Source organism: Alosa alosa, chromosome 20 (assembly GCF_017589495.1).
Source record: "Alosa alosa isolate M-15738 ecotype Scorff River chromosome 20, AALO_Geno_1.1, whole genome shotgun sequence".
Lineage (NCBI taxonomy): Eukaryota > Metazoa > Chordata > Actinopteri > Clupeiformes > Clupeidae > Alosa > Alosa alosa.
In genome coordinates, this window is record NC_063208.1 from 6,401,507 (window position 1) to 6,427,056 (window position 25,550).

General features: G+C 43.3%; 1 protein-coding gene across 1 annotated transcript in view; it reads left to right on the top strand.

Annotated features, from left to right (window-relative positions):
• The window catches only part of atf6b (activating transcription factor 6 beta), a 25,399-nt gene extending 7,334 nt beyond the window's left edge, over positions 1-18,065 (top strand). The window contains exons 7-17 of the mRNA XM_048229292.1: positions 2,119-2,253; positions 3,372-3,529; positions 3,762-4,004; positions 6,701-6,783; positions 7,337-7,537; positions 7,763-7,870; positions 7,972-8,071; positions 14,064-14,131; positions 14,244-14,343; positions 14,709-14,793; positions 15,475-18,065. Coding sequence (XP_048085249.1) covers positions 2,119-2,253; positions 3,372-3,529; positions 3,762-4,004; positions 6,701-6,783; positions 7,337-7,537; positions 7,763-7,870; positions 7,972-8,071; positions 14,064-14,131; positions 14,244-14,343; positions 14,709-14,793; positions 15,475-15,740 — 1,547 coding nt within the window. The 3' untranslated portion in view covers positions 15,741-18,065. The remainder of the gene's footprint in view (positions 1-2,118; positions 2,254-3,371; positions 3,530-3,761; positions 4,005-6,700; positions 6,784-7,336; positions 7,538-7,762; positions 7,871-7,971; positions 8,072-14,063; positions 14,132-14,243; positions 14,344-14,708; positions 14,794-15,474) is intronic.
• The last annotated feature ends 7,485 nt before the right edge of the window (positions 18,066-25,550 follow it).

Here is a 25,550-nt window from a genome sequence, read left to right on the forward strand (position 1 = left end):
CATGTGGGTCACGACCGGAGCACTTCAGTTGTGTGAGATTTGCACTGAGATTCTCTGTTATTGCTGGACTGTATGAGAAACCACCCCATAATGTTCAGAAAAGCTACCTGACTCTCCTGCAAGTTACACACACACACAGACACAGGTGGCAGTCTGTCAGGAGCAACTCTTGTTAGGTCAGAGTTGTTGTCCACTGCTGTCATTTCAGGACAGAGCAGCAGGACTGCGTTTCCCAGGAGGCCAAGTGTCATCTGCAACAGCAGATGACCGTGTGTCACTGACTTGGTCAGAGGACATCACAGACCCTTAACTCAGAGCAGAACACGGGGCTTTGAAGTGCTGACAGAGCACCTACTGGTGTCCTAAGGCTGAAGGGGACACTTTCATACCTCACAGTGTGTGTGTGTGCGTGCTATGCATCTACTGGTGTCCTAAGGCTGAAGGGGACACTTTCTTGACTTTCTGGCCTTTGAATTTGCATTTTCAGCTTCTCCAGTTAGACTGCATACCACGCACCGCACACACACACACACACACTCCTTATGGGATTTTACATGAGCGTTATCAGAGACTTTCTAATGTGGAGACCCAGCACTCAAAAAATACTCCATAGAAATGCATGGGGCTAGTTTGTCACGCCAATATGGCCCGTTGTCTACACATATCCCACCCCTTCCTCGGCAAAGCGTCGACATGTGAATACATTGAGCCAATCATGTGGTGTGATGTGAATACATTGAGCCAATCATATGGTGTGTTGTGAAGACATCGTGCCAATCATGTGTTGTGATCTCGCCCGCTGGAGCAAGATTGGTGTCGTGAAGCCTTGCGCACGCGCAGTTCGACCCAAAGACTGCCCGATGAGTGCCCATAAAACGTTGGTATATGGCCGCCGAGTGGAGGGACTTGCCTAAAAGAACTTTGGTGTTATCCAGTTTGCCCACTTCCTGACTCATACTTCACATTCTGTGTGTGTGTGTGTGTGTGTGTGTGTGTGTGTGTGTGTGTGTGTGTGCTGTAGTCTGCCGAGTCAGGTTTCATTATGTAACTCTGAAGGGAAAGGAATGGGAGAGAGAGGGAAAGCGGGGGTGGGAGGGTAACCTCAAGGTCTATGTTCCGGAGGGACGAGTGCTGAGTTTTTGATAGCATCTAGTTTCCTGTGTGTGTGTGTGTGTGTGTGTGTGTGTGTGTGTGTGTGTGTGTGGGGGGGTGGCGGCACAGTCAGTGTTCTAATGAGGTTGTTAGAATACAGTTTCTGTGAAATGTAACACATTTTTTCTCTCATGATGCCACAGCTTTGTATAGAACTTGCTGGAATGTATCAACAATTTGCTAAAGTTTGCTTTCAGAGGAGGAAGCTAGTTTAAACATGTCAGTAGACACTTTCAGAGGAGGAAGCTAGTTTAAACATGTCGGTAGTCACTTTCAGAGGGGGAAGCTAGTTTAAACATGTCGGTAGTCACTTTCAGAGGGGGAAGCTAGTTTAAACATGTCAGTAGACACTTTCAGAGGGGAAGCTAGTTTAAACATGTCGGTAGTCACTTTCAGAGGGGGAAGCTAGTTTAAACATGTCGGTAGACACTTTCAGAGGAGGAAGCTAGTTTAAACATGTCAGTAGTCACTTTCAGAGGAGGAAGCTAGTTTAAACATGTCAGTAGACACTTTCAGAGGAGGAAGCTAGTTTAAACATGTCGGTAGTCACTTTCAGAGGGGGAAGCTAGTTTAAACATGTCGGTAGTCACTTTCAGAGGGGGAAGCTAGTTTAAACATGTCGGTAGTCACTTTCAGAGGGGGAAGCTAGTTTAAACATGTCAGTAGTCACTTTCAGAGGAGGAAGCTAGTTTAAACATGTCAGTAGTCACCTCTTCTCTGTGCGTTTCTTTATTCTCATTCTCTTTGTTCTCTCTCTCCCTCCATCTGATCCATCTATCCCCTATATTTATTGTTCTTTTCCCCTCTCTCCCTCTTCCTCTCCCTCCATCTCCAACCCCCCCTCCCTCTCCCTCTCCCTCTCCCTCTCCCTCTCTCTCTCTCTCTCTCTCTCTCTCTCTCTCTCTCTCTCTCTCTCTCTCTCTCTCTCTCTCTCTCTCTCTCTCTCTCTAGTTATTCCATGTGTAGGGAATCTGAAGGCCAGCTCCATCCTGAGCAGTAAGCCTCCCATCCAGCCGAGGCCAGTGTGTGTGGCCGCCCTGCCCGTTCCCCAGGCACCCAGCCCAGCTAAAGCCCTCATCCTGCAGGGACAGAGCCGACCAGGTAAACGCACACACACACACACACACACGTGTGTGAACACACACACACACACACGTGTGTACACATACACTCACGCAAACACAATTTACTCTTTCCTGCTTGCACATGCAAAAGTTCACACACCCACAAGCTAACATGCTCGCATTCAGTTAATTGCATGTATACCCCTACACACACCCCTACATGCTCTTGCTTACACACACACACACACACACACACACACACTCACCCTCACATACATCCTCATTCCACACTCACAGAATTGCATAGCAGTTCACACAAACTTGCTCACATTGACACCACCCACACACACACACACACACTCACTCTCTCCCTCAAACGCGCCTAAGAATGTGCATGCACACACATACGCAGTAGCTGCTTTTGTTTGCCAAGTTCAGAGATGTCTCAGTGAGACTAATTGACATACACACACTCAGACATGCGCACACACACACACACAGACACACACACACACACACAGACATGCACACACACACACACACACAGACATGCACACACACACACACAGACATGCACACACACACACACAGACATGCACACACACACACACAGACATGCACACACTCACAAACCCAAGACACCTAAGCTCACTTCCGCCCCAGCTGGTATTGTTCTTATCGCCGTTGGCCAGGTTCAGAGGTCTCGGTGAGACTAATTGGACTTAACGAGCAGCCAGTGCTGGTTTCCTGAGTTGGGGTGGATGTGGTGAATTTAATGTGGACAGGACAGGACAGGGGTATTAATCGAGCGTCTTGTGGCAGACTTCAAACATACACACACACACACACACACACACACACACACACACACAAACGTACAAGCACACAGACATTCACTCATACACACACACGCACACACACACACACACGCATCCACACACAGAGTCAACAAAAGTGCTTGTGTCCTTTTACAATGGTCAGTAATTGTCCGCGTTAACCCTTTACTCTTGAGTGGTCAGTAATTGTCCGTTTTAACCCTTTCCGTCAGTAATTGTCCGTGTTAACCCTTTACTCTTGAGTGGTCAGTAATTGTCTGTTTTAACCCTTTCCTCTGAGTGGTCAGTAATTGTTCGTTTTAACCCTTTCCTCTCCCAGTGGTCATCTCTCCGTCCGTCTGTCTGGGCTCCACTCCGGCCATTGTCAAGATGGAGCCCGTATCTCCCAGCATGCCTCACTGCGCTAACGCTGCTACGCTACCGGGTAGCAAGCCCATCATCCCTGCAACAGCACTGCCTGGCAACACAGACATCGACGTGAGTAACACCCCAGTCAGCTGTGTTGTTGTTTTTAATACGGATGCCCTCCATTAAAGGTGCTGTGTGGAGTTAAAACAATTTTGTGTGTCTAATTTTCTAAAGTATTTAACCAACAACCTGCACATTTCACAGAAATGTGCACTTGAAAAGTCATGTGCTGTGTGGAGTTTTATTTTTTTGTGTGTCTAATTTTCTAAAGTATTTAACAAATGACCTGCACATTTCACAGAAATGTGCACTTGAAAAGTCATGGAACGGAACCCTGACCTTTGTCACTCCGCCCTGCTCGCAGATGAAGGTTCTAAAGAGGCAGCAACGGATGATCAAGAACCGCGAGTCCGCTTGCCAGTCGCGCAAGAAGAAGAAGGAGTACCTGCAGAGCCTGGAGGCCCAGCTGAGGGAGGCTCAGCTGGAGAACCAACGGCTCCGACGCGAGAACCAGGCCCTGAGAGAACGCCTCGGCTGCAAGGAGGTAGGAGAACCCTGAGGGGGTAGAGGGGTCTTAGGAGGAGAACCCTGAGGACAGAGACAGAGAGACAGAGAGACAGACAGACAGACAGACAGACAGACAGACAGACAGACAGACAGACAGACAGACAGACAGACAGACAGACAGAGAGACAGACAGACAGACAGACAGAGACAGACAGAGAGACAGACAGACACAGACAGACAGACAGACAGACAGACAGACAGACTTGTCACTTTTGTGAAAAAAATCCTGTTCGATTCTTGAGACATAATTGTTCATTGAATCGATTGTAAAATCGATTTTTCATGTCTAAAGACGTTTCAATTTTCAACGCCAAATATAGGCCAATCCACGAACAACTAACTGGCATTAGGACAAACGTAAAGGGGGTGCTTGAATACGCACAAGCCAGCAATATTTCTGATGATTTCTTGGCGTGAAGTTTCGTGTACAATGACAAACAGGAGTGCAACATTCTCGAAAAACAATAAGCAGAGTGGACTGCCATAACATCAGTAAAAAACATTACTGCAGGCTTCAACGTGGCTGCGTTTACAATTAGAAATGTCAAACAAATTTAAGCCTCACGTTAGAACTCACGACTGCACAGTTTGCATACCGCTTTGTCCTTCTCCATAGTTTGATATACTCAAACCCCGAAGTGCTTCCATATCGAACTCCTCAAGTTATTAGGGCCTATCACTCGTCTCTCTCATGACGCAGAGGTTGATCGCGTTGTCCTCAATTCTTTGGCAAAACACCAGCAGCACAGCAGCCGATTGAAACGGCCGTTTCCGGTGGTGGGAATTTTCTTTTTAGCTTTCGCAATGCTTACTGCTTGTTTGTGAGTTTTGTTACATCTAGATTTTTTATTTGTTTAATTCGTTTAAAATTAATAGTGTACATATTTGGTTAAAATCGATTCCCTATTTTAGTTTTCGAAACTTGTGTTGGTTGGTCCAATCGATTGTGCAATAGATTTTCGAACGTAAAGTGACAGCTCTAGAGAGAGACAGACAGACAGACAACATCAGGAATACAGGAATAAACCTAACCAATCTAAATAAAACTCACAAATTCATGAAGGCAACCTACATTACGCAATGGCAAAATGAAATTCACTCCAACAAAAAACTGGGCAGCTAATTAAACAGAGAATACAAACTAGCAAATTATCTAGTAACACTGAAACAACCTCAAAAAACGTGTCTTACAAAATACAGATTGGGTGACCATAAACTCCAAATAGAAATAGGACGGCACAAAAAAATCATGGCAAGAAAAACATCAACGCCTATGCAAGTACTGTGACACAATGGAGTTTGAAGATGAAATCTTCAATTTTCTGCATAGGTGTCCCATTTATCAATTACTGAGAAATGACTTCTATGCAAGATTTAGTAGACACAATAAACAATTTATGTCACTAGATGCTAGTTCCAAAATGAAAATCCTCTTAGGAGAGGACACAAAGACAATTGAGCTAGCAGCTCAGTTTGTGTATATGTGCCACAAATTAAGGTTAGAAAGCACATACGCAAGAACAGATTCTCTCACCTCTCCACCACCTTAAATCCTATTCAATCCCATCTCATCTAGAACTATAATTTCTAATCTTTTTATTATTATTATTATTATTATTATTATTATTATTGTTATTTCATTTCTTATCATTTATTTTATTATTATTTTATTTATATTTATTTACTTTTTTTATTTGTTTATTCTTACTTATTTTCATGCTCTTTGTTTCCTCACTAACTTACTTATGATTTGTATGCTTTGACAACACAAGTGCTCTTGTCATGTCAATAAAGCTTTTTTTGAATTTGAATTTGAGACAGAGAGAGAGACGGAGAGACAGAGAGAGAGCAGACCCAGTAGCTGCATTCTAATCTAGAGCAGGATTGTCCCAGGTGTCTGAGAGGCTCCCACTGGGCCGTGGGCTGGTTAATTGGAGGAGACGCTTCCCACAGGACACACTGCTCAGGGAAAACAAAGCATGGCCCAGAGAGCCACCGCTGGGCTCTGCTGATGCCCGCTTACAGAGAGAGGTGCCCAGGGAACACAAAGCCACCGCTGGGCTCTGCTGATGCCCGCTTACAGAGAGAGATGGTGTCAGCACGGTCCAGACCGAATGAACCTGCCTGAATGAGGGCGGTTAGGTTGGGGAAAAAAGGAGAAAAGGCTTCGCTTTCAATAATCTTTTTATTGCACAGAGACACGCTTTTGCGTAGTGCCTTCTTCGATGTGCTGAAGAGAATGAATGTTGCACACCAATCTTAAATACCCACACACCCAAACACCTTTTCTCCTTTTCAGATTACGTCTAAGTTTGGCCCAACACAAAAAGACAAAAAAAGAGTCTGGGTGAAGCCTGCTCCTACCCTTGAATCCAGACAGAATGAATGGGGGGGTGGTGGTTGCTGGCCCTGACTGTCTGACAGAGCGCTCTGTATTCATTGTTGAAAAAGACCCTCATTTGTTAAAGATGTATAAATGTGATCAATGCTGTACTTCTCTCGATCTGTATGCCGTAGGTAGTCTAGTTTTGTTCTGCAAGTGATGGTTCAGTGTGCGTGCCTGTGACTGTTTGAGTTTTGGGGCTTTTTTTTTGTTTCTATTTCGATTTGTCTGGTTTAGTTCGGTTCAGATGCCTGACACTCTTGACGCCTGTTTGTGTGTTGCGGTGGCAGGGAGGGGAATCAAACAACAACAAGAGGGCGGTGTGTGTGATGGTGGTGCTGCTCTTCATCACCTTTAGCTTCGGCCCCGTCAGGTACCACTGCTCTCCTTTACCTGTCTGTCTGCCTGTGTGTGTGTGTGTGTCTGTCTGTCTGCCTGTGTGTATGTGTGTCTGTCTGCCTGCCTGCCTTTCTGTGTCTGTCTGTGTGTCTGTCTCTGTCTCTGTGTGTCTGTCTTTGTCTGTCTGTCTGTGTGTCTGTCTCTGTCTGTCTGTCTGTCTGTCTGCCTGTATGTGTGTCTGTCTCTGTCTGTGTGTCCCTGAATTCCACAAACATATTCTGACATTAACAAACGGTCAGGTTTTGCTCTCTTTGTCATGCAAGGTTCTCTGTGTTGCACATTTCTTGCTTGTGATTCCTTAAGGCCAGCCTCCTACTAACCCTTAAAGGTGTAGGTTTTTGAACATTCTAACATAAGATTCCGTTCCGCAACAATTGAAGGTTCTAAAATTCTATGTTGAATTCAATGAACCCATATATTTTTTAGAACGTTAATTTTCCAACATTCTTTAAGGGTTATCATCAGCTGCATCAGTACTCCAGATTAAAGAGTGACCCCAGAGTGTGTGTCGTCTCTCTCTCCCTCAGCATCACGGACAGGAAGTTGGAGTCGGCCTTGCAGGACAGCTTGTCCGCCCACACGGGGAGGCACCTGCTGGAGTTTGAGGACGAGCAGGAGCTCAACCAATCCCGCGTCAGCGTGAGGACGCCACCGGCCGAGGGGACACTCGCCGAAGAGGAAGGTGGTCAGGACAGGTGGGGGGCGGACACTGACCCCTACCAGTTCAGGTGCGCCAGTCTTCCAAACCCACCTGGTGGCATACGCAGTGTAGCCCACGGTGCTCATCACAGGTCTTATGGAAGGCTATTGTGTGGTGTCTGATTTTTGCATGATGCTAGGCGACAGTGAGTGCTTTGAAAGACACTGTGAATCATTTTATTTATTTATTTGTTGATTTACTTTCTTTCTCAACAATGTTGTTCCTGTGTGTGTGTGTGTGTGTGTGTGTTTAGGAACCTGAGTAGTGTGTTCAGCGACATGAAGGATTTGGTTCTGCAGGATATTGACCGCTACTTCAACTCTCCTGACTGTAGACAGTTCAACCGCTCCGAGTCCCTCAGGTACAAACACACAAGTACACACACGCACACATGCACACACCCACACACACAAGCAAGCAAACACACACTGCTGATGCTGATTTGTGTGTGTTCTGCTGCAGGCTTGCTGATGAGCTGCGAGGCTGGGTACATCGCCACCAGATCGACCGCACCAAATCTGGAGGGAAGCCCAAGATAGTCAAAAAGCCCAAAGTAGCACAGGTATGTATGCCAAACTCCCACACACCCACCCACTGCTTCAGCAGGATGTGGTCGTTCAAAAAGCCCCAAGTCGCACAGGTGTCGCATCAAACCACTGCACCGCACAGCCACCCGCTTCCTCAACAGGATGCCACCTTCTCACTTCTTCTGACACTCAACAACATTTACACTCCACCAGATGTGTAACCAGATTTACACTCCACCAGAGGTGTAAAAGTACGGCTACACAAAGTAAAAGTCCTGCCACGTTTTTGTTACAGCCATTTACTTAATCAGCTGATTCTAATTAGCAATTAGCACAGCTCTTTAGCCAGGTCCAGAGCCATAGAAAAAGAGAGTTGCGACACTCTTTGAAGTCGCCGACACGCGGTCACGTGGTTCACGTACGCTTCAACAGTTCCAAACAGCTCTTTGCGTGTCGTGTTATTTCAATCGGATAGACAACAGCGAGTGCGTTATTGAACGGGAAACATTACAACAAGCCAAAAACGAGTGTTATTACGTGTTCGCATGCTTACATTATAGTGTCAATTACATATTGCGAGTGTAATTGGTCTGCAACATCGATCTAAAACATGTTCTTTGGTAGTTCTAACATTGAACGTTTGTTTCCTTGCTGGACATGAGCTGTTATTGGATTCCTTCATTTGCCTGTATCACGCTACATATACTTTACTTACATTGTCAAAACGTAGGCTATGCATTTTGTATCCTTTTTGTGCGTGGACATTATATCCAGTGTCCTTTTCAGTTTGTTTGGTGAGATGAAGATGAAGGTGCCCCCCCCCCCACCCCACCCCAAATCTACCACACAACTTTGATCTTTGTAAGACTAGCAATAAACGTCTATCAAATATATAAATATATGAATAGCATATGAACATATGAATAGCATTCAGTAGCCTAACAGCTTAAATTTTAAAAGTTTGATCAATGCATTAAATCTGTTCAGATCTTTTAGAGAAATAGCATAAAGGTGGCCACCACACAGCCTTGCTAACATTTTAAGACTAGCCATAAACATGTCAAAAAAAACACATAGGCTAAATAAGAATCAACAACAACTTAAATGTGAAAGGTTTGATCAATACTGCAAGATAAGACACCCACTGTTTCAATTTCACACTTGTAACTCAATCAGCAATCAACTGTTTCAATAAAATACTTATAACTTGTATTTCAGCCGGCTGGTGAGACTACAGCATGAAGACTGATACATGTTAGGTTTTCAATAGATTTTTTATTAAGTTTTAAATGTGTGTTTAAAACAAGAACGGGAACAAATGCAAAAAAGACTGGAAGGAAGGTATGGTGACACTGCAACATAAAAAGGAGGTCTGACACTCATTTAGGTTTCCAAAAAATAAAAAGATTTCCGTTTCCAAAGTTTGAACAACAATTGTCTGTGAACTACACAAAAGACACAATGTGGAAGGAATGGATAGCTCTCCATATACTCTGTACACCTATAAGAGGGACATGGTAAAGAGGATGCAACATATTTGGAAGGTGTGGAAGATGCTGGATCAACACAACTCCCTTTGGGTAAGGGCCCCATTGTGTGGACCTCAAACATAAGAAATGATCTTATCTGACCATTCCACTCATATATCGCACACCCTTCTTGTCCTCTGCATCCTTGGTCCTGGATAAGCAGAACAGGCACAGTGGAGAATGGAGGGAGAGAACAGAGCAGGTAACACTCCGTGTATACTTGGGACAACACATTAAGTAAGTAGCAGAAACCTAAGCAAGAGGCCATCTCCAGCAAGAGTTTTACATAGGCTACCCATACACAGCCAACTATTTGCAAGGCTGGGGGTGCCACAAGTCCACACAAAAACTATAACAATAACAACATGAAGAATAATTTTGTTGGGGATTACTTTCAGAGTGACCTATGCCCTATTAACCTGACTACACTTTTCAGTTATCCAAAGAAAGACATTTTGTCCTACTTACAAAGATCACTACCTAATGAAAGGCAATGCCCTCTTGTCACGTCAGTCTCTTCCATGCAAACTTTGCTATGTATTTGACAAATTACTTGGCAGACAAAGCAATCAAAATTATTACACCAAGAACACCAACACGAAATGTAAAATTACTGAAAACTAAATGAACTGAAACCTGAAATCGATTATCAGTTGGAGCAAAAACTCCTACTGTAGGCTACTATACAGACGCCACACTCGCCTACCGCTTGTGCCACTGCACTGTCCCTTTGTTACAGTGATGGTGGCACAGGACTGGGCTGGCAAGGGAAGAGCCACGCACCAGTAACAACAACAATAACTTCTAATAGTCTAGGTTTTGCTCCTACTGCTTCCCCTGAAATTCATAACTGAAATCCCCTCGTTCTAGCCTGGCAGGCCATCCTATATCATTGAAATGTATAGTCTGGAATCGAGCCATTCACCTCGCTTAATCCAAGGGGCGGGCAGAGAATTGTCTTTCAAACTGCCTAGGCATGCAATAGGCCAGCCTTCTTGACCATATCCGTATCCGGGTCGGCAAAGCGGCAAATACATCCTTCTTGAAGGAATGACTTGAGTGCATTGTGTTGCTCAACTTTCAAAGAAAAGCACAAGTCCAACTCCTCCAAAGTTGGCGTAACGCCCGATTCAAACAACCCGGCTCTTAGATTTAAGCCATAGCCACCTTCCTTGTTGTTCACCGTTGCAGGACTGTCGTTATCCTGTTAAGCCCGCCTTAAGATTCTAACAAAATAGGCTGTGATTGGATAACATCCACGGTGTTAGCCAATACAAATTCCTATGGTTTGCTACTAGACGCACAGGCTGAGCAAATTAATTTGCCGCCTCTAGGGTGCGTCTAGATTTCTAGGCTACCCTCGTTCACGAGTCGTGGACACTAGCCTACTTCAGCCCACGGTTCAGTTCAATAACGCCATAAAACTCCCCATCTAGCAAGCTAATCTATATCAGGTTTAAAGACAATAATCACATTAATTTGCTCCATTTTTCACCCGAAAAGCGTTAATCACAAACCCATTGATAACCAGCACATCTGAATACCAGGAGTTACCATGCTGAATGAAATGTATTTTATCAAGATAAAGTTTGTGTTCCCCCTCATAGCATATATCGTTAACACTATGTATGCGAATGAGCTGACTAGCTAACGTAAGCTAACGCAATCAAGTTTGAAATATATAGTTCTAGCATTATAAAAATCTTTTGACAACCAACCTATAATCTAAAGTTGCCCTACTACAATAGGCCAACTAAATGTGTTTTGTCTGAAATTCATTATTGACATAGGAACATTATCTTTAAGCTAGCCTCTCTCCACATCAAGGTTTGCAGGCTAACTTTTAGCTTTGAAATTTCGGTCAACATTTAAGCATAAATATCAGTTAAACAAGCAGCACATAAACCTCAAAGAACAATACCAGTATCTACTAGTGCAGTTGGTATAGGAAATGCATATGCCAATTGAAAAAAAAGCGTCGTACCTTAGATCTACTTACCACTGACAATATCAGGCAGAAAGCAATGGAAGTGAATGGGGCTAAAGCCGTGAATGTAGATAGATAGATAGATAGATAGATAGATAGATAGATAGATAGATAGATAGATAGATAGATAGATACTTTATTGATCCTGAAGGGGAAATTCAAGAATGTCAAAATGTCAAAAAGTTAGGAACTTTTGAGCTCTGCATAACGCCAAAGTAGCCTGGAAAAGCGCCATTGTTTCCTATGGAAGTCTATGGGAGTTAATAGCCACTCTGTTTTCTTCCTCTCTGGCCAGGTAGAGTAGCCTGGCGAGAGCCAGACCCACATCAAAATGTAGGGTCTGGGCACTCCCGTTCGCAGTGCTCAGTCCGGGCGGGATAATCAGTTGTCTTTCAAATTCCCTCTGCACTTAATGGGACAGCGGCAGCGCTGAGTTCCATCGTTTCCCACCAGCGAGCTGCTGGTTGGCTAGTTCAAGCGTTTGCCAACTTAATAAAAGCTTAACTCGTGTCACACTGTTAAGCCAGCAGCAACATCCATCTTATTAGTTTTCAAGTAGCAGGGAATTCAAGCCAAACCGTTTGCAACTCTGCCATCAATCATTATGTTAAGCCCACCCTAACGACTCTATACCGCGATTTCATTGGCCTGATTAAGTTTCGATTTCTGGAGCTCACAAGCCAATGGAGAGTTGCTAGACTAGCCCTGGCAGCAAATGTAATTTGGGGCGCGTCTAGATTTCTAGGCTACAGGTAGAGCGGCTAATTAGCGAAATCACCTGTGCTTAGTGCACAGGTAGAACCAATACATGGCAGGAGTTTCACTTTTTACATCTCTGCACTCCACACATTTAGACCTACTGATTAACTAAACGCATAACGTAGCTCACCAAGGGCATCAGATTGCTAACATCACACACACATCAGATCACTCTAACGTCATCACACACACACAAATCAGATCACTCTAACGTCATCACACACACATCAGATCACTCTAACATCTCACATCACACAATCAGATCACTTTAACGTCATCACACACACACACACACACACATCAGATCACTCTAACATAATCACACACACACATCAGATCACTCTAACATCTCACATCTCACAATCAGATCACTTTAACGTCATCACACACACACATCAGATCACTCTAACATCATTACACACACACATCAGATCATTCTAACGTCATCACACACACACACACACACACACACACACATCAGATCACTCTAACATCATCACACACACACATCAGATCACTCTAACGTCATCACACACACATCAGATCACTCTAACATCTCCCATCACACAATCAGATCACTTTAACGTCATCACACACACACACATCAGATCACTCTAACATCATCACACACACACACATCAGATCACTCTAACATCATCACACACACACACACACACATCAGATCACTCTAACATCATCACACACACATCAGATCACTATAACGTCATCACACACACACACACACATCACACACACATCAGATCACACAATCAGATCACTATAATGTCATCACACACACATCACATCGCTCTAACATGTTACATCAGATCTGAACAGGTAGCCCAGTTTGACAGAGCACTGGCGGCAAGTGTTGCCCATAGACAGTAAGCCGTTTAGCCCCAGCAAGTGTTGCTCATAGACAGTAAGGCGTTTGGCCCCAGCAAGTGTTGCTCATAGACAGTAAGGCGTTTGGCCCCAGCAAGTGTTGCTCATAGACAGTAAGGTATTTGGCCCCAGCAGGACGTGTCCCTCCTTCGGCGTTGTTCCCAAGTTTTCATATTCGGGCCCGACACTGAAAATTTGTCGGCTATGACAAAATCGCGGAAAAATCGTCTGAAATGGTGTAATCTGTATAGGCCATCCGATGATTGGCTGAAATGGTGTAATCTGTATAGGCCATCCGATGATTGGCTGAAATGGTGTAATCTGTATAGGCCATCCGATGATTGGCTGAAATGGTGTTATAGGCCATCCGGCTGATTGCTGAAATGGTGTATCTGTATAGGCCATCCGATGATTGGCTGAAATTGTAATCTGTATAGAGCCATCGATGATTGGCTGAAATGAATTGTAATCTATATAGAGCCATCCGATGATTGGCTGAAATGGGTGTAATCTGTATAAAACCATCGATGATTGGCTGAAATGGTGTAATCTGTATAGGCCATCCGATGATTGGCTGAAATGGTGTAATCTGTAGCCATCCGATGATTGGCTGAAATGGTGTAATCTAATAGGCCATCCGATGATTGGCTGAAATAGTTAGCCAATCTGTATAGAGCCATCAGATGATTGGCTGAAATGGTGTAATCTGTATAGGCCATCCGATGATTGGCTGAAATGGTGTAATCTGTATAGGCCATCCGATGATTGGCTGAAATGGTGTAATCTGTATAGGCCATCCGATGATTGGCTGAAATGGTGTAATCTGTAATCTGTTGATGATTTTCCCTTCCTCTCCCCCCTCAGCAGAAAACTCAGCACAAGAAGACCAACTTCTCCCGATACCTTCCCATTCAGGCACACAGATCCATTGAGAGGTGACAAAAAACTACAATTCCCAGTTATATCCCAATAATTTAGCTTCAGATGGCCAGCTTCTCTATTGACTACTGATCTTTAACCTCTGACCTTGTGGCCCTGCCTTCACAGCCAGCTGCAGGTCTTCCCAGGTCCTGAGATTAGCTACAGCGAGTTCCTGGACGCCATCGACCGACGCGAGGACACCTTCTACGTGGTGTCCTTCAGACGGGTGAGGCGCTGAACTCTGACCCCACCCTTGCTGTCTTGTAGGACATTGTGTATAATAATCCCCACCCCTGCTGTCCCATTGGATGTTGTGTATGTTTATATCCACCCCTCCAGTCCCTGCTGTCCAATTGGATGTTATGTGCATCAATCCCGCCCCTCCCGTCCCATGCAATGTTGTGTGTTATGCCCCGCCCCTCCTTTCCCATTGGATGTTGTGTGTATCAATCCCGCCCCTCCTTTTCCATTTGATGTTGTGTGTATCAATCCCGCCCCCTCCGTTTCCATTGGATGTTGTGTGGATCAATCCCGCCCCTCCTTCTCCATTAGATGTTGTGTGTATTAACCCCACGCCTCCCTGTTTCACAGGATCACCTGCTGTTGCCCGCCATCAGTCACAATAAAACGTCGCGGCCCAAGATGTCTCTGGTCATGCCTGCCATGTCCGTCAACGGTGAGCTGCTTCTTCTGTTTGGTGGACACTTACAAATACAGATAAAGTGGATTCATTGTTTTACTGCATGGCTTTTTAAAATGTTTTTTTTAATGCTTGTTCCGCAAAGGTACGCAAAATTATTTATTATTTATTTATACGATTACTCAATTAATCAATGAAATAATCGCTAGAATACTTGATTCCAAAAAGAATCGATAGATGCAGCCCTAGTAGAGTTAGGGTTAATGTATGTTCCGTAGAGCTAGGGTTAATGTATGTTCCGTAGAGCTAGGGTTAATGAATGTTCCGTAGAGGTAGAGTTAATGTATGTTCCGTAGGGTTAGGGTTAATGAATGTTCCGTAGAGGTAGGGTTAATGTATGTTCCGTAGAGCTAGGGTTAATGAATGTTCCGTAGAGGTAGAGTTAATGTATGTTCCGTAGAGCTAGGGTTAATGTATGTTCCGTAGAGCTAGGGTTAATGTATGTTCCGTAGGGTTAGGGTTAATGAATGTTCCGTAGAGGTAGGGTTAATGAATGTTCCGTAGAGGTAGAGTTAATGTATGTTCCGTAGAGTTAGGGTTAATGAATGTTCCGTAGAGGTAGGGTTAATGTATGTTTCCTTCTTCCTTTCTCTTTCTTACTTCCTCTCTCTTTCTCTCTCTCTCTCTCTCTCTCTCTCTATCCCTCCATCCCTGCAGAGTCTCTGTATAACTCATCTGGAGGCTACGAGATGATGATGCAGGTGGACTGTGAGGTGATGGACACGCGCATCGTCCCCATCAAGGCCTCGGCCGTTCCCCCGTCCCTGCGCGACCCGCCCCGGCCTCCTCCCGCCCACCATCACCACGGCAACCACACCTCCCTCAAGGGCCGCCACCACGCCAACGGGGCTGCGTCGCCCCGGCAACCCTTACCTGTGAGGAGGAGGGGCTACCTCCTCAGCCAGGAGGGAGCAGAAGTGTGAGGAAGAGAGGGATGAGAAGTAAATGTGCAAGAGTGAAAAACAGAGTTTGTTTTGGCAACGCAGGATGGAAGGAAATCCTGTGGATATAAAAAGTGAAGGTTGCTCAAGACTTAAAAAGAAAAGTTTTTTTTTTTTTTTTTTTTTTTTTTTTCGTTGTTATTTTCCCCCAAAGCAAATAGCAGAGTACCAAGTGGTCGCCATTACCGATAGGCCTACATTCCACATTCACCTGAAAATCCAGAGTCAGGGTTTAGAGGCAGTAGCCCCAGTCACATGCAATCTGAAAGCAGGCCTTCGCCTATAATCTCCCCCTTCTGACCAAACACATACAACTCAACAGGGCACAGTCTCGTATATTATTTATTATAAAGTGCTTTAAATCTCCTCTTAAATATATGTATGCGTTAATTCCAGTCCCATCTTAGGCAGTGTGCTGCACTTCCAGACCTTGACAGCACAGTAGAGTGTGGCGTTTGGCCGTGCCGTAGGTGGCCGTCAGGGCAGGGTGGCGTTCGTGTCGGGGAGTGTAGTCCGAGCGCTCCTGTGGCAGGTGGCGTTTGTGTCGGGGGGCGTAGTCCTACGGCTCCTGTGTCAGGGTGGTGTTTGCATCGGGGAGCGTAGTCCCAGGGCTTCTGTGTAGCCTGTGTTTGTATAGTTGCTCTCAATACTGTGAGGTGTTTTGATTTTGTTTTTGTGTTTTGTTTTGTCTGTTTATGTTTCGATTCTTTTATACATGTATTTTGTTACTTTGTAAATGGCTTTTATATTTTTTTTGGGGGGTGGGGAGTATTTAATGTGACCATGTGCTTTAAGATAGTTGTATATATTGGTGATTTTTTGTTTTATTTTTTCTATTTTGTACATGATTCAGTTAAATTCTGATCTGTTGTGTTGTATTGCTCCTGTTCAGTCAGGCATGCAGGGGCTGACTGCCTGCACATATAGTACCTGCCCTATAAGACCGGAGGTCTCGGGCACCCTGCGGCACACATTCTGTGGTAAACTCTGCAAATTCAGGCAGAGACACACTGGCACACCGACATTTGCCAGTGTAACATTGATATCAACTTCTAACAAAAAGCATCAGATGTGGCATGACCTATATTCATTTGGAATGTACTACCATCACCAAGCAAGTCCAACCTGTAAGGAGATCAGGTTTGACATGTTGATTTTGGAGCAGGCATCGCAAGCGTCTGATCTGTGCCTGAGGATTTGTGCGTTCAGATCTTTAGTGTAGAAGGACGTTAGCATTTATAAAGCGTTGGACTCCGCCTGTAGGGCAGCATATGAATTAATCACTCAGCTCTGCTGCCAGATGCCTCAAATTTACCTTTATAATCATCTGATAATATAGTTACAAGAAGGTTTTTCTAGCACCTCTTATAACTCAGTGAGAATTATATGCATTTTTACAGCAACAAATTAAGCAAACAAAATATTTCAATTACAGAATTGAATTTCAATGAGGTACTCTGTAATGTTGCAAATATTATGTAAAATAAGAGTTTGTCATTTATAGTAATTCCACTCTGTTAATATCAGTTGTTTTTTTGTCCATTAGCTCTGTAACTCTCCTGTTTTTCTCCCTTGATTGCCATACTTTGACTAGATGTACGGGAGAACTGTAGGTTTGGTGAGTGCCAAACCACACAAGCAGACATGTGGGTGACCATTTCAGTGCCCCGTTGTGTTCTGTTCAGTCAGTTTTGTACTGTGTAAATGATTATCTACTTGTTATGAGGAAAGACAGAATGGCAGAATTTGTGGCTATAAAACTGTATTTTATTTTCACCCATGTGGGGTTGAAGTTTTTTGTTTTTGTTTGTTTGTATACGTGTGATTGAGAGATTGTGTGTTTCTGAGTGTGTGTGTATATGGGTAAGTGTGTACGTCCATATTTTGATTCTGTTCTAGCGTTTTGCTTGTTGGAGAAACGTATGACATTTTGAATCCTTAGTGAGTAGTTCATGAACGTAGACATTCCCTCCAAAATCCACTGACACACACACAAACACACCCTTCAAACAAATCATATGTGTCCTGATTGAGACTTAATGGGTTTTGTTGAAAGAGTTCTATAATATTATGTGTTCACTCATTTTCGCATGGAGTCCGAAGGTTTGTTAGAGAATTGTAAATATGTTCAGAACCCCTGTGTCATTTTTTTACAGAATTTTACTATTTAAAAGATTGCTTTTCATGAAGAGTCCAATTTAATTCTTTTTTTCTTTGATTGTACAAGACTTTTGAACTACTGCCTTTTCTCTTTGTAGAGGATAAAAATAAAGATTTAAATAAAATAACAAATATTTAAAAAGCTAACCGTGTGATTTTGAAAAGGAGAGTTGCCACAGCTTGCAAATCTCCAAGTTGACAAGTTCTTTGCAGCAGTAAGCTTTTTCATAATGAAAACCCCATAAAGTTATTTTGTGACATGTTTCAATTAATAGTATGTGACTACCTGTTTTGAAGTTGTGATTGTGTTCTTGGAACAGCAATGAAACCCACAAAGATGTCATCTGTCCATGTCCTCTAGTACTCTCAGCACCTGCCTGTTGATCAATACAGTAAGCGTGTGCTGTTTGTGAGTGCGGGGGAGACGGGCCCATGAGACAACATGGCAATGTCCATTTGTTTATGCAAATCCCACTTCTAGTCAACGGCTGGATGGTTTGAAATGGATGTAGTCCAGTGAAAATGTGACACTAATCTTGTGAAAGCTAGCTTTCCCTCTAGAAGTACAGATGTGTACGTTTATCGAAAGTTAGTGGGGTTTTTTTATTTGTGGTTTTAGGATGAGACTGATGTTTGCTCTTTCTGTTCTGTTCAAAGTAACTCTTAAAGTAATGTTGCTAGGCAATGTTCCTGAGTATTTTTTGCCTGACCCCCCCCACCCCCATTGACACTGAGCAACTTTTTCCAATAGGGAAATTTTCATGATTCAGTCGGAACACTTGGAACCGGTTTTGCGGTTGCCCATCGACATTGCTCAAAAAACTGTCTTGTGTATCATAAACTTTATGCTGCCTCTCCCACTTTTTCTACTGTGGTTTGGACAAGCCCTTTTGTAGTTACTAGAAAGGTTCAGAGGTTTTATATTCTACAAATGGTCTCCTTTTTTTATACTAGTCACTAGAAAGGTTCAGAGGTCTTATATTCTACAAAGGTCACATTTGTATCATGGACAAGTGAGTACCTTGACCCACACTTGTACCTTGTCACCTTTGGTCCCAATGCCCCACTGGTGACACACTGCACTGCAGGATTACTGTGACTTGTGCAGGTCTTGGAAGTCCGGGGAAGTATGGAATTATGAAGTACTGTTTTCCACCCCTGGAAAGTATGCAAATTTGTGTTTGTGAAGTAGAGTCAGGAAGTTTTGGTCATAGAAATATGTACACATTACACAAAAAAACTCACTATCGCAGAATATATCAAAGCTCACAGCCCCCAAGGGTCACCTTTTTTATGAAGGGCAACTGCATTGGAGGACAGGACCTACTATGCTACTCTCTCTCTCTTCCTGACACCTTTCCTTTCTTCCTCAGAGTGAGAACAATAGACGAGGTCACACTAGAGACTGCTGCCCTGTCTCATCTATGACTTTGTCACAGTATACCATAACTGACCAGGCTGACTGACCACAGGTTCACACTTCTCTACAATTTAGATTGTAAATATGTCATCCTCGCTCTGTCCCTCCAGATCTATACTCACACATGTTTACAGACTGACTTGCAGGACATGAGCTGACATCAGAGCCCTTCAGCAGCAAGACCAGCAGGACACTGTCTGACCGCTGCGTATGCACTACTGAAACATACTATACCTACTGCTCCATATACTATACCTACTGTAGCATACTATACCAGAGACTTTCTAATGAGGAGACACAGCACTCAAAAAATCCTCCATAGAAATGCATGGGGTTAGTTTGTAACGCCAATATGGCCGTTGTCTACATATATAATCCCACCCCTTCCTCGGCAAGACGTCGACATGTGAATACATTGAGCCAATCATGTGGTGTGATGTGAATACATTGAGCCAATCATATGGTGGGATGTGAAGACATCTTCCCAATCATGTGTTGTGAACTCGCCGCTGGAGCAAGATTGGTGTCTTGAAGCCTTGCGCACGCGCAGTTCGACCCAAAGACTGTGCCCGATGAGTGCCCATAAAACGTTGGTATATGGCCGCCGAGTGGAGGGACTTGCCTATTAAAAGGACTTTGACTATACCTACTACAGCATATACTACACCTACTGCTGCATATACTATACCTACTGCAGCATACTATACCTACTGCAGCATATGCTATACCTACTGCAGCATATACTATACCTACTGCAGCATATATACTATACCTACTGCAACATACTATACCTACTGCAACATACCTACTGCAGCGTATACTATTCCTACTGCTGCATACTATACCTACTGCAGCATATACTATACCTACTGCAACATACTATACCTACTGCAGCATACTATACCTACTGCAGCATATATACTATACCTACTGCAACATACTATACCTACTGCAGCATACTATACCTACTGCTGCATATACTATACCTACTGCAGCATATACTATATCTACTGCTGCATATACTATACCTACTGCAACATACTATACCTACTGCAGCATATATACTATACCTACTGCAGCATACTATACCTACTGCAACATACTATACCTACTGCAGCATACTATATCTACTGCAGCATATACTATACCTACTGCAGCATACTATACCTACTGCTGCATATACTATACCTACTGCTGCATATACTATACCTACTGCAGCATACTATACCTACTGCTCCATATACTATACCTACTGCAAGATATACTATACCAACTGCAATATATACTATACCTACTGCAAGATTTACTATACCTACTGCTGCATATACTATACCTACTGCAAGATATACCTACTGCTGCACATGAGACCATCAAGACACTGATTGACTGCTGCGGCCACCAAGGCCTAGAGCATCAGGGGATTTGCGGCAGCGACTGTAGGTCTGTCAGAGTCGCTGTGATGTTTACAGCTGCAGTAAATGACGCGAGCTCAGGAGGACAGGCGTGGGATGAGATGGGAGGGACAGATAAGAGAGCAGAGTTCAGCCTCATAAAGCCAGGACAGGCACATGAAAGGCCAACAGCACTCATTGTGTGTGTGTGTGTGTGTGTGTGTGTGTGTGTGTGTGTGTGTGTGTGTGTGTGTGTGTGTGTGTGAGTGTCTGTGTGTGTGTGTGTGTGTGTGTGTGTGTGTGTGTGTGTGTGTGTCTGTGTGTGTGTGTGTGTGTGTGTGTGAGTGTGTGTGCGTCTGTGTGTGTGTGCGTCTCTGTATGTGTGTGTGAGTGAGTGAGTGAGAGAGAGAGAGGGGGTTGGGGGGGGGTGTTGTACTGGTTTTGCCTTTCAGCACAGACTTCTCACAAGAGCACACAGCTGCTAGCCTGGCGAGCCAGACCCACATTAAAATGTAGGGTCTGGGCACTCACCGTTCGCAGTGCTCAGTCCGAGGGGCGGGATAATCAGTTGTCTTTCAAATTCACTCTGCACGCAATAGGGCCTTAATAGGATATTTGTTTTCAAGTAGCAGGGAATTCAAAATAAACCGCTGCAACTCTGCCATCAATCATTATGTTAAGCCCACCAAACGACTCTATACACGATTTCAATGCCTGATTAAGTTTCGATTTCTGGAGCTCACAGGCCAACGGAGAGTTGCTAGACTAGCCCTTGCAGCAAATGTAATTTGCTGCCGCTAGGGGCGCATCTAGATTTCTAGGCTACACAGCTGCTGCTTTGTAATGCAAAACTACGGTACCGATGAAGGAAAACACATTGGGATGACATGCAGTTGTCTGCCTGTCTGAGTGGGGTGGGGGGGATTTTAATAGTCACTGTGTGGGTTATTGAGTGGTCTCTGGCTAGAAGAAACCGAACCTGAAAGAAATCAATTGAACTGTTATACAGCTAAATCAAGTTACAATCAGTGTGCAATAGTGTGCAGTGGCACTGTTCACCAAGGTAATTGCTGGTGTGTGTGTAAGATGGAAACAAATCCATTACCGTTACTGAGAGGGGGGAAAAGGCATTGTAATGACAAAGAGGTTATATCTTAATACTTTTAGGTCAAATGCTTGAACGCTTATATGCTGAATTCAGTTAATTCATAACATTCATTATTCATTCTATTGTCTTACATATTTTCCCCATCTGTGAACAGAGGGTAATGTCAACAATAGTTTGTGAAATTGGTAAAAAAAAAAAAAGAAAAAAACTTTGATTATGAAGTCATGTATTCAATATGTCATGTGGGAGAGGAAGTATTCCCTTAATTTTTTTGAGCAGTGTACTAATCCTGCTTATAGGCCTATATGTTGACCACCAGCAAAATTGTCAGTGAAAGTTAGGCTAGTAGCCTATCTACAGGCTTACTGTACCAAATATTAACCGAACTGTGATTTCAACACTGAAGCACCTAAGCCCTATGTTACACTCATATACAGTTTCGTAATATCTGAAGACCATCATAATTTCCATAACTTAAAGCTAAGCCAAATTATTCAACAGGATATTGGTACAATTTATTCTGGTAAGACTGTGTTATGCGGATCCAGGCCAGCTTGTTTGGTGGATGCGGAACAGTGACTTTTTTTACCTGGGTTAGGCCTACTCTGCATTTTTTATGCTTAACTATTTCTTAAATATTTCAGATAATATTCACAAGCGACTTCAAAACCCTGCATCTCATTTCGTGGTGGGGCCTTCCAATCCAGGTACTCCTGCCAGGAGCTTACAGATCAGGCAGGAGCTTCTCTTTCAAGCCCATACAGGACAAGACCAATCCGGTTTACTGCAGCGAACAGAACCTTGGGCCACCAGGTAGCTGGTCATTACTTTTTTGCCAACAGGTCATTACTTTTTTGCCGTTGCAGAAATTAAGCTTAATCAATATTGCTGTTTCTCGACAACTCAAAAGTCGGATATTTCTGACTTGACCTGCCATGACCCGCATATGAACTTGACATCCCATTCTTAATCCATAGGGTTTAATATGACATCGGTCCACCCTTTGCAGCTATAGCAGCTTCTACTCTTCTGGGAAGGCTTTCCACAAGGTGTAGGAGTGTGTTTATGGGAATTTTGGACTATTCTTCCAGAAGCGCGTTGTGAGGTCACACACTGATGTTGGACGAGGAGACAGGCTCTTAGTCTCTGGTCTAATTCCTCTCAAAGGTGTTCTATTGAGCTGAGGTCAGGACTCTGTGCAGGCCAGTCAAGTTCACGATACTTGAGTTGCTGAAGTTTGTGCTATACTGTAAAGTTAGTTTGTTAACCTTACTTAACCTTAACCCAGCTATACTAAGACACACTCAGTCTAGACTAAATAACTGGGACTATGCAGGTGTGGGCTTGGGTAGTGCTTCAATGGGAGATCTCCTTCCTTGGAACATAATGTTGCTACTGGGAGCGATGATAGTGGAGCTTCCAGCAGCTGGACTGCAGTCCTTTGAATGCAATGTCAAACAAAACTCACTGCGATCATTAAAGATTAGATTAGGTTCCCTGAACTCCTGGCTAAATTCCCAATTTGGCTGACTCAATCTGGTCCCCTAATCACTCCCCAATGTAAAAAGCACATTAATCTTCCACCACAAGATGATGTGCCTTTTGGCACATAATGGCGGCCATGCATCACCATTATTGGTGGTGCTAAGTAAGGTTCTCTCTGGCTTTCAGAGTGCAGTTAAGCACTCTTGAAAATGTGTTATTGGTCTACCCACAGCATTAGTGTGTTTTGGAAAGTCATCTAGTCACTTGTAATGACCAAGTTAGGTAAAATAGGAATTCTCAGTAGTCTAAGTGTTAACAGTCTAAAAATAACAGGGATTTTCTGTGTATGTAGAGGTCATCAAATGATTTTAGTTGGTAGCCTGTAATCTTCCCTGCTGTCTTGACAACTCTCGTCAGCTTCTTTCTGTTGCATAAGGCAGATTCCTATACCAAACAGAAATATTAAAAACTACGACACTCTCTGTCAGGTTGAGATACATTTTTCAAGAATGTCAGAACTGACCCCAAACCCCTTCAGTTTCCTGGTTAAAAAGTTTGGGAATATCAAAGTTTATATGTAAACTCTGAGCAGTTTTCATGTGTCATGACAGTGTCATGACCATGCCTGTTCTCTATCGTCTCGAGACCATCTCTCCAGTCCTCGTATATATGGAATATGTAACGAGTGGAGAGATGGTCTCTTCACTCAGAGAACCAAGGTTACAACTTAACCCAACGATATCAAAGTTCATACTGAGCAGGTTCATACCTGATATCAAAGTAAGAACTTGTATGACCTCTGAACGTAGAGGTCTGTAACGCAGCTTAAGCTATTTGGCACAAGTGTGTAAGTGAGTAAAGGTTTTCCCCACAACTGTTCTTCATGTACTACAGGTCAACTCATGTGTCGGAGGAAGTGAACTGTGGAAGGACAGATGATCTCAGTCATTGTTCGATTTTGTGGAACAAGAAGCAACTGTTGTGTTGATTTCTGAAAAAGTGAAGCTGGCCATGGGCAATAATGAAACTTACATCTGCAGAATCTTAAATGGTAGAGTCAAAAGGTGAAAAACATTTAAATTCATTAAATTATTTGATAACACTTGACTGATTACATAAGAGTGACATGACACTGTCATGACACATGAACCCTAACCCTAACCTCTAACCTTAATCCTAAACCTAACCCTAACCCATAACTTGTTATGACAAAAAACGATTGACACTTAATAACAGAAGCGTTATATCATAAACGTTTATGACTTGTTTATGACACGTTCATGACAGTGTCATGACACTCTTATGTCGATACTGTCAAGTAAAGTGTAACCAATAATGTAATAAAAAGTCATTTTCATTTGTGTCAGATCCTACCTTGTGTCTCCTTCCTCTGCCTGTTTCTCAACAAGAGCCTTTTACTGGAGGCAAAGTGGTAGGAAGATCCATGCTGTGGAGATGTCGGCCTTCAGGCAATGCAAACAAGAAGATCCAGATTGAGTTATTGTTTAGATCAGCTGTTCCCACCCTTACGAATGTCACAGTCCAATTTGAAATCTGAAAATCGTCTGACCCTAACCCAAACCAAGTATTTCCTTACATAATTTGAATATCATTTGAATATAGATTGACTCTCTAGTACAGAGATCATCAGCCATCAGAACTCAAGGCTTTGAAGGAACACGTGGAAGTCCTGCTGGAAGGCCTGGACGATGTCACAAGGAAAGTGAGGCAGGCATTTGCCTGTTTGATCTGTCTGATGAATCCCTTTGAATGGTGTGGTGAACACTAATACAACTATTAGAATGATCAGAATTAGACTGGTTCAACAGTCTTGAAAAATATGTACTTAGACAATAAAGTGACAAATTCTGGAAACATGACTTCAGTGACATCATTCCATCAATGACTTGCATTACCTTTTACAGTTAGCATGGCCATCAATTTCAATACTATTTACTGCATGGTCATTTAGAATTAGTTTTACAATAATTTTACATATTAAGTTTTTTTGTTTTAACATATCCAATGTCTTTGCCCGTATTTTCCAAAGGCAAATAATGTTTTCATTATCTGATTGTCCCATTTGAAATTCTCAATTGTAAAATGAAATACCAATGACCAATTATAGGCTACACAACTGCTTTGCATTTTTATTTTTTTTGTTTTCATTATCATCCAGAGAGAGAGAGATAGAGACAGAGACAGAGCGTGTCTGCGTGCGCGCGCGC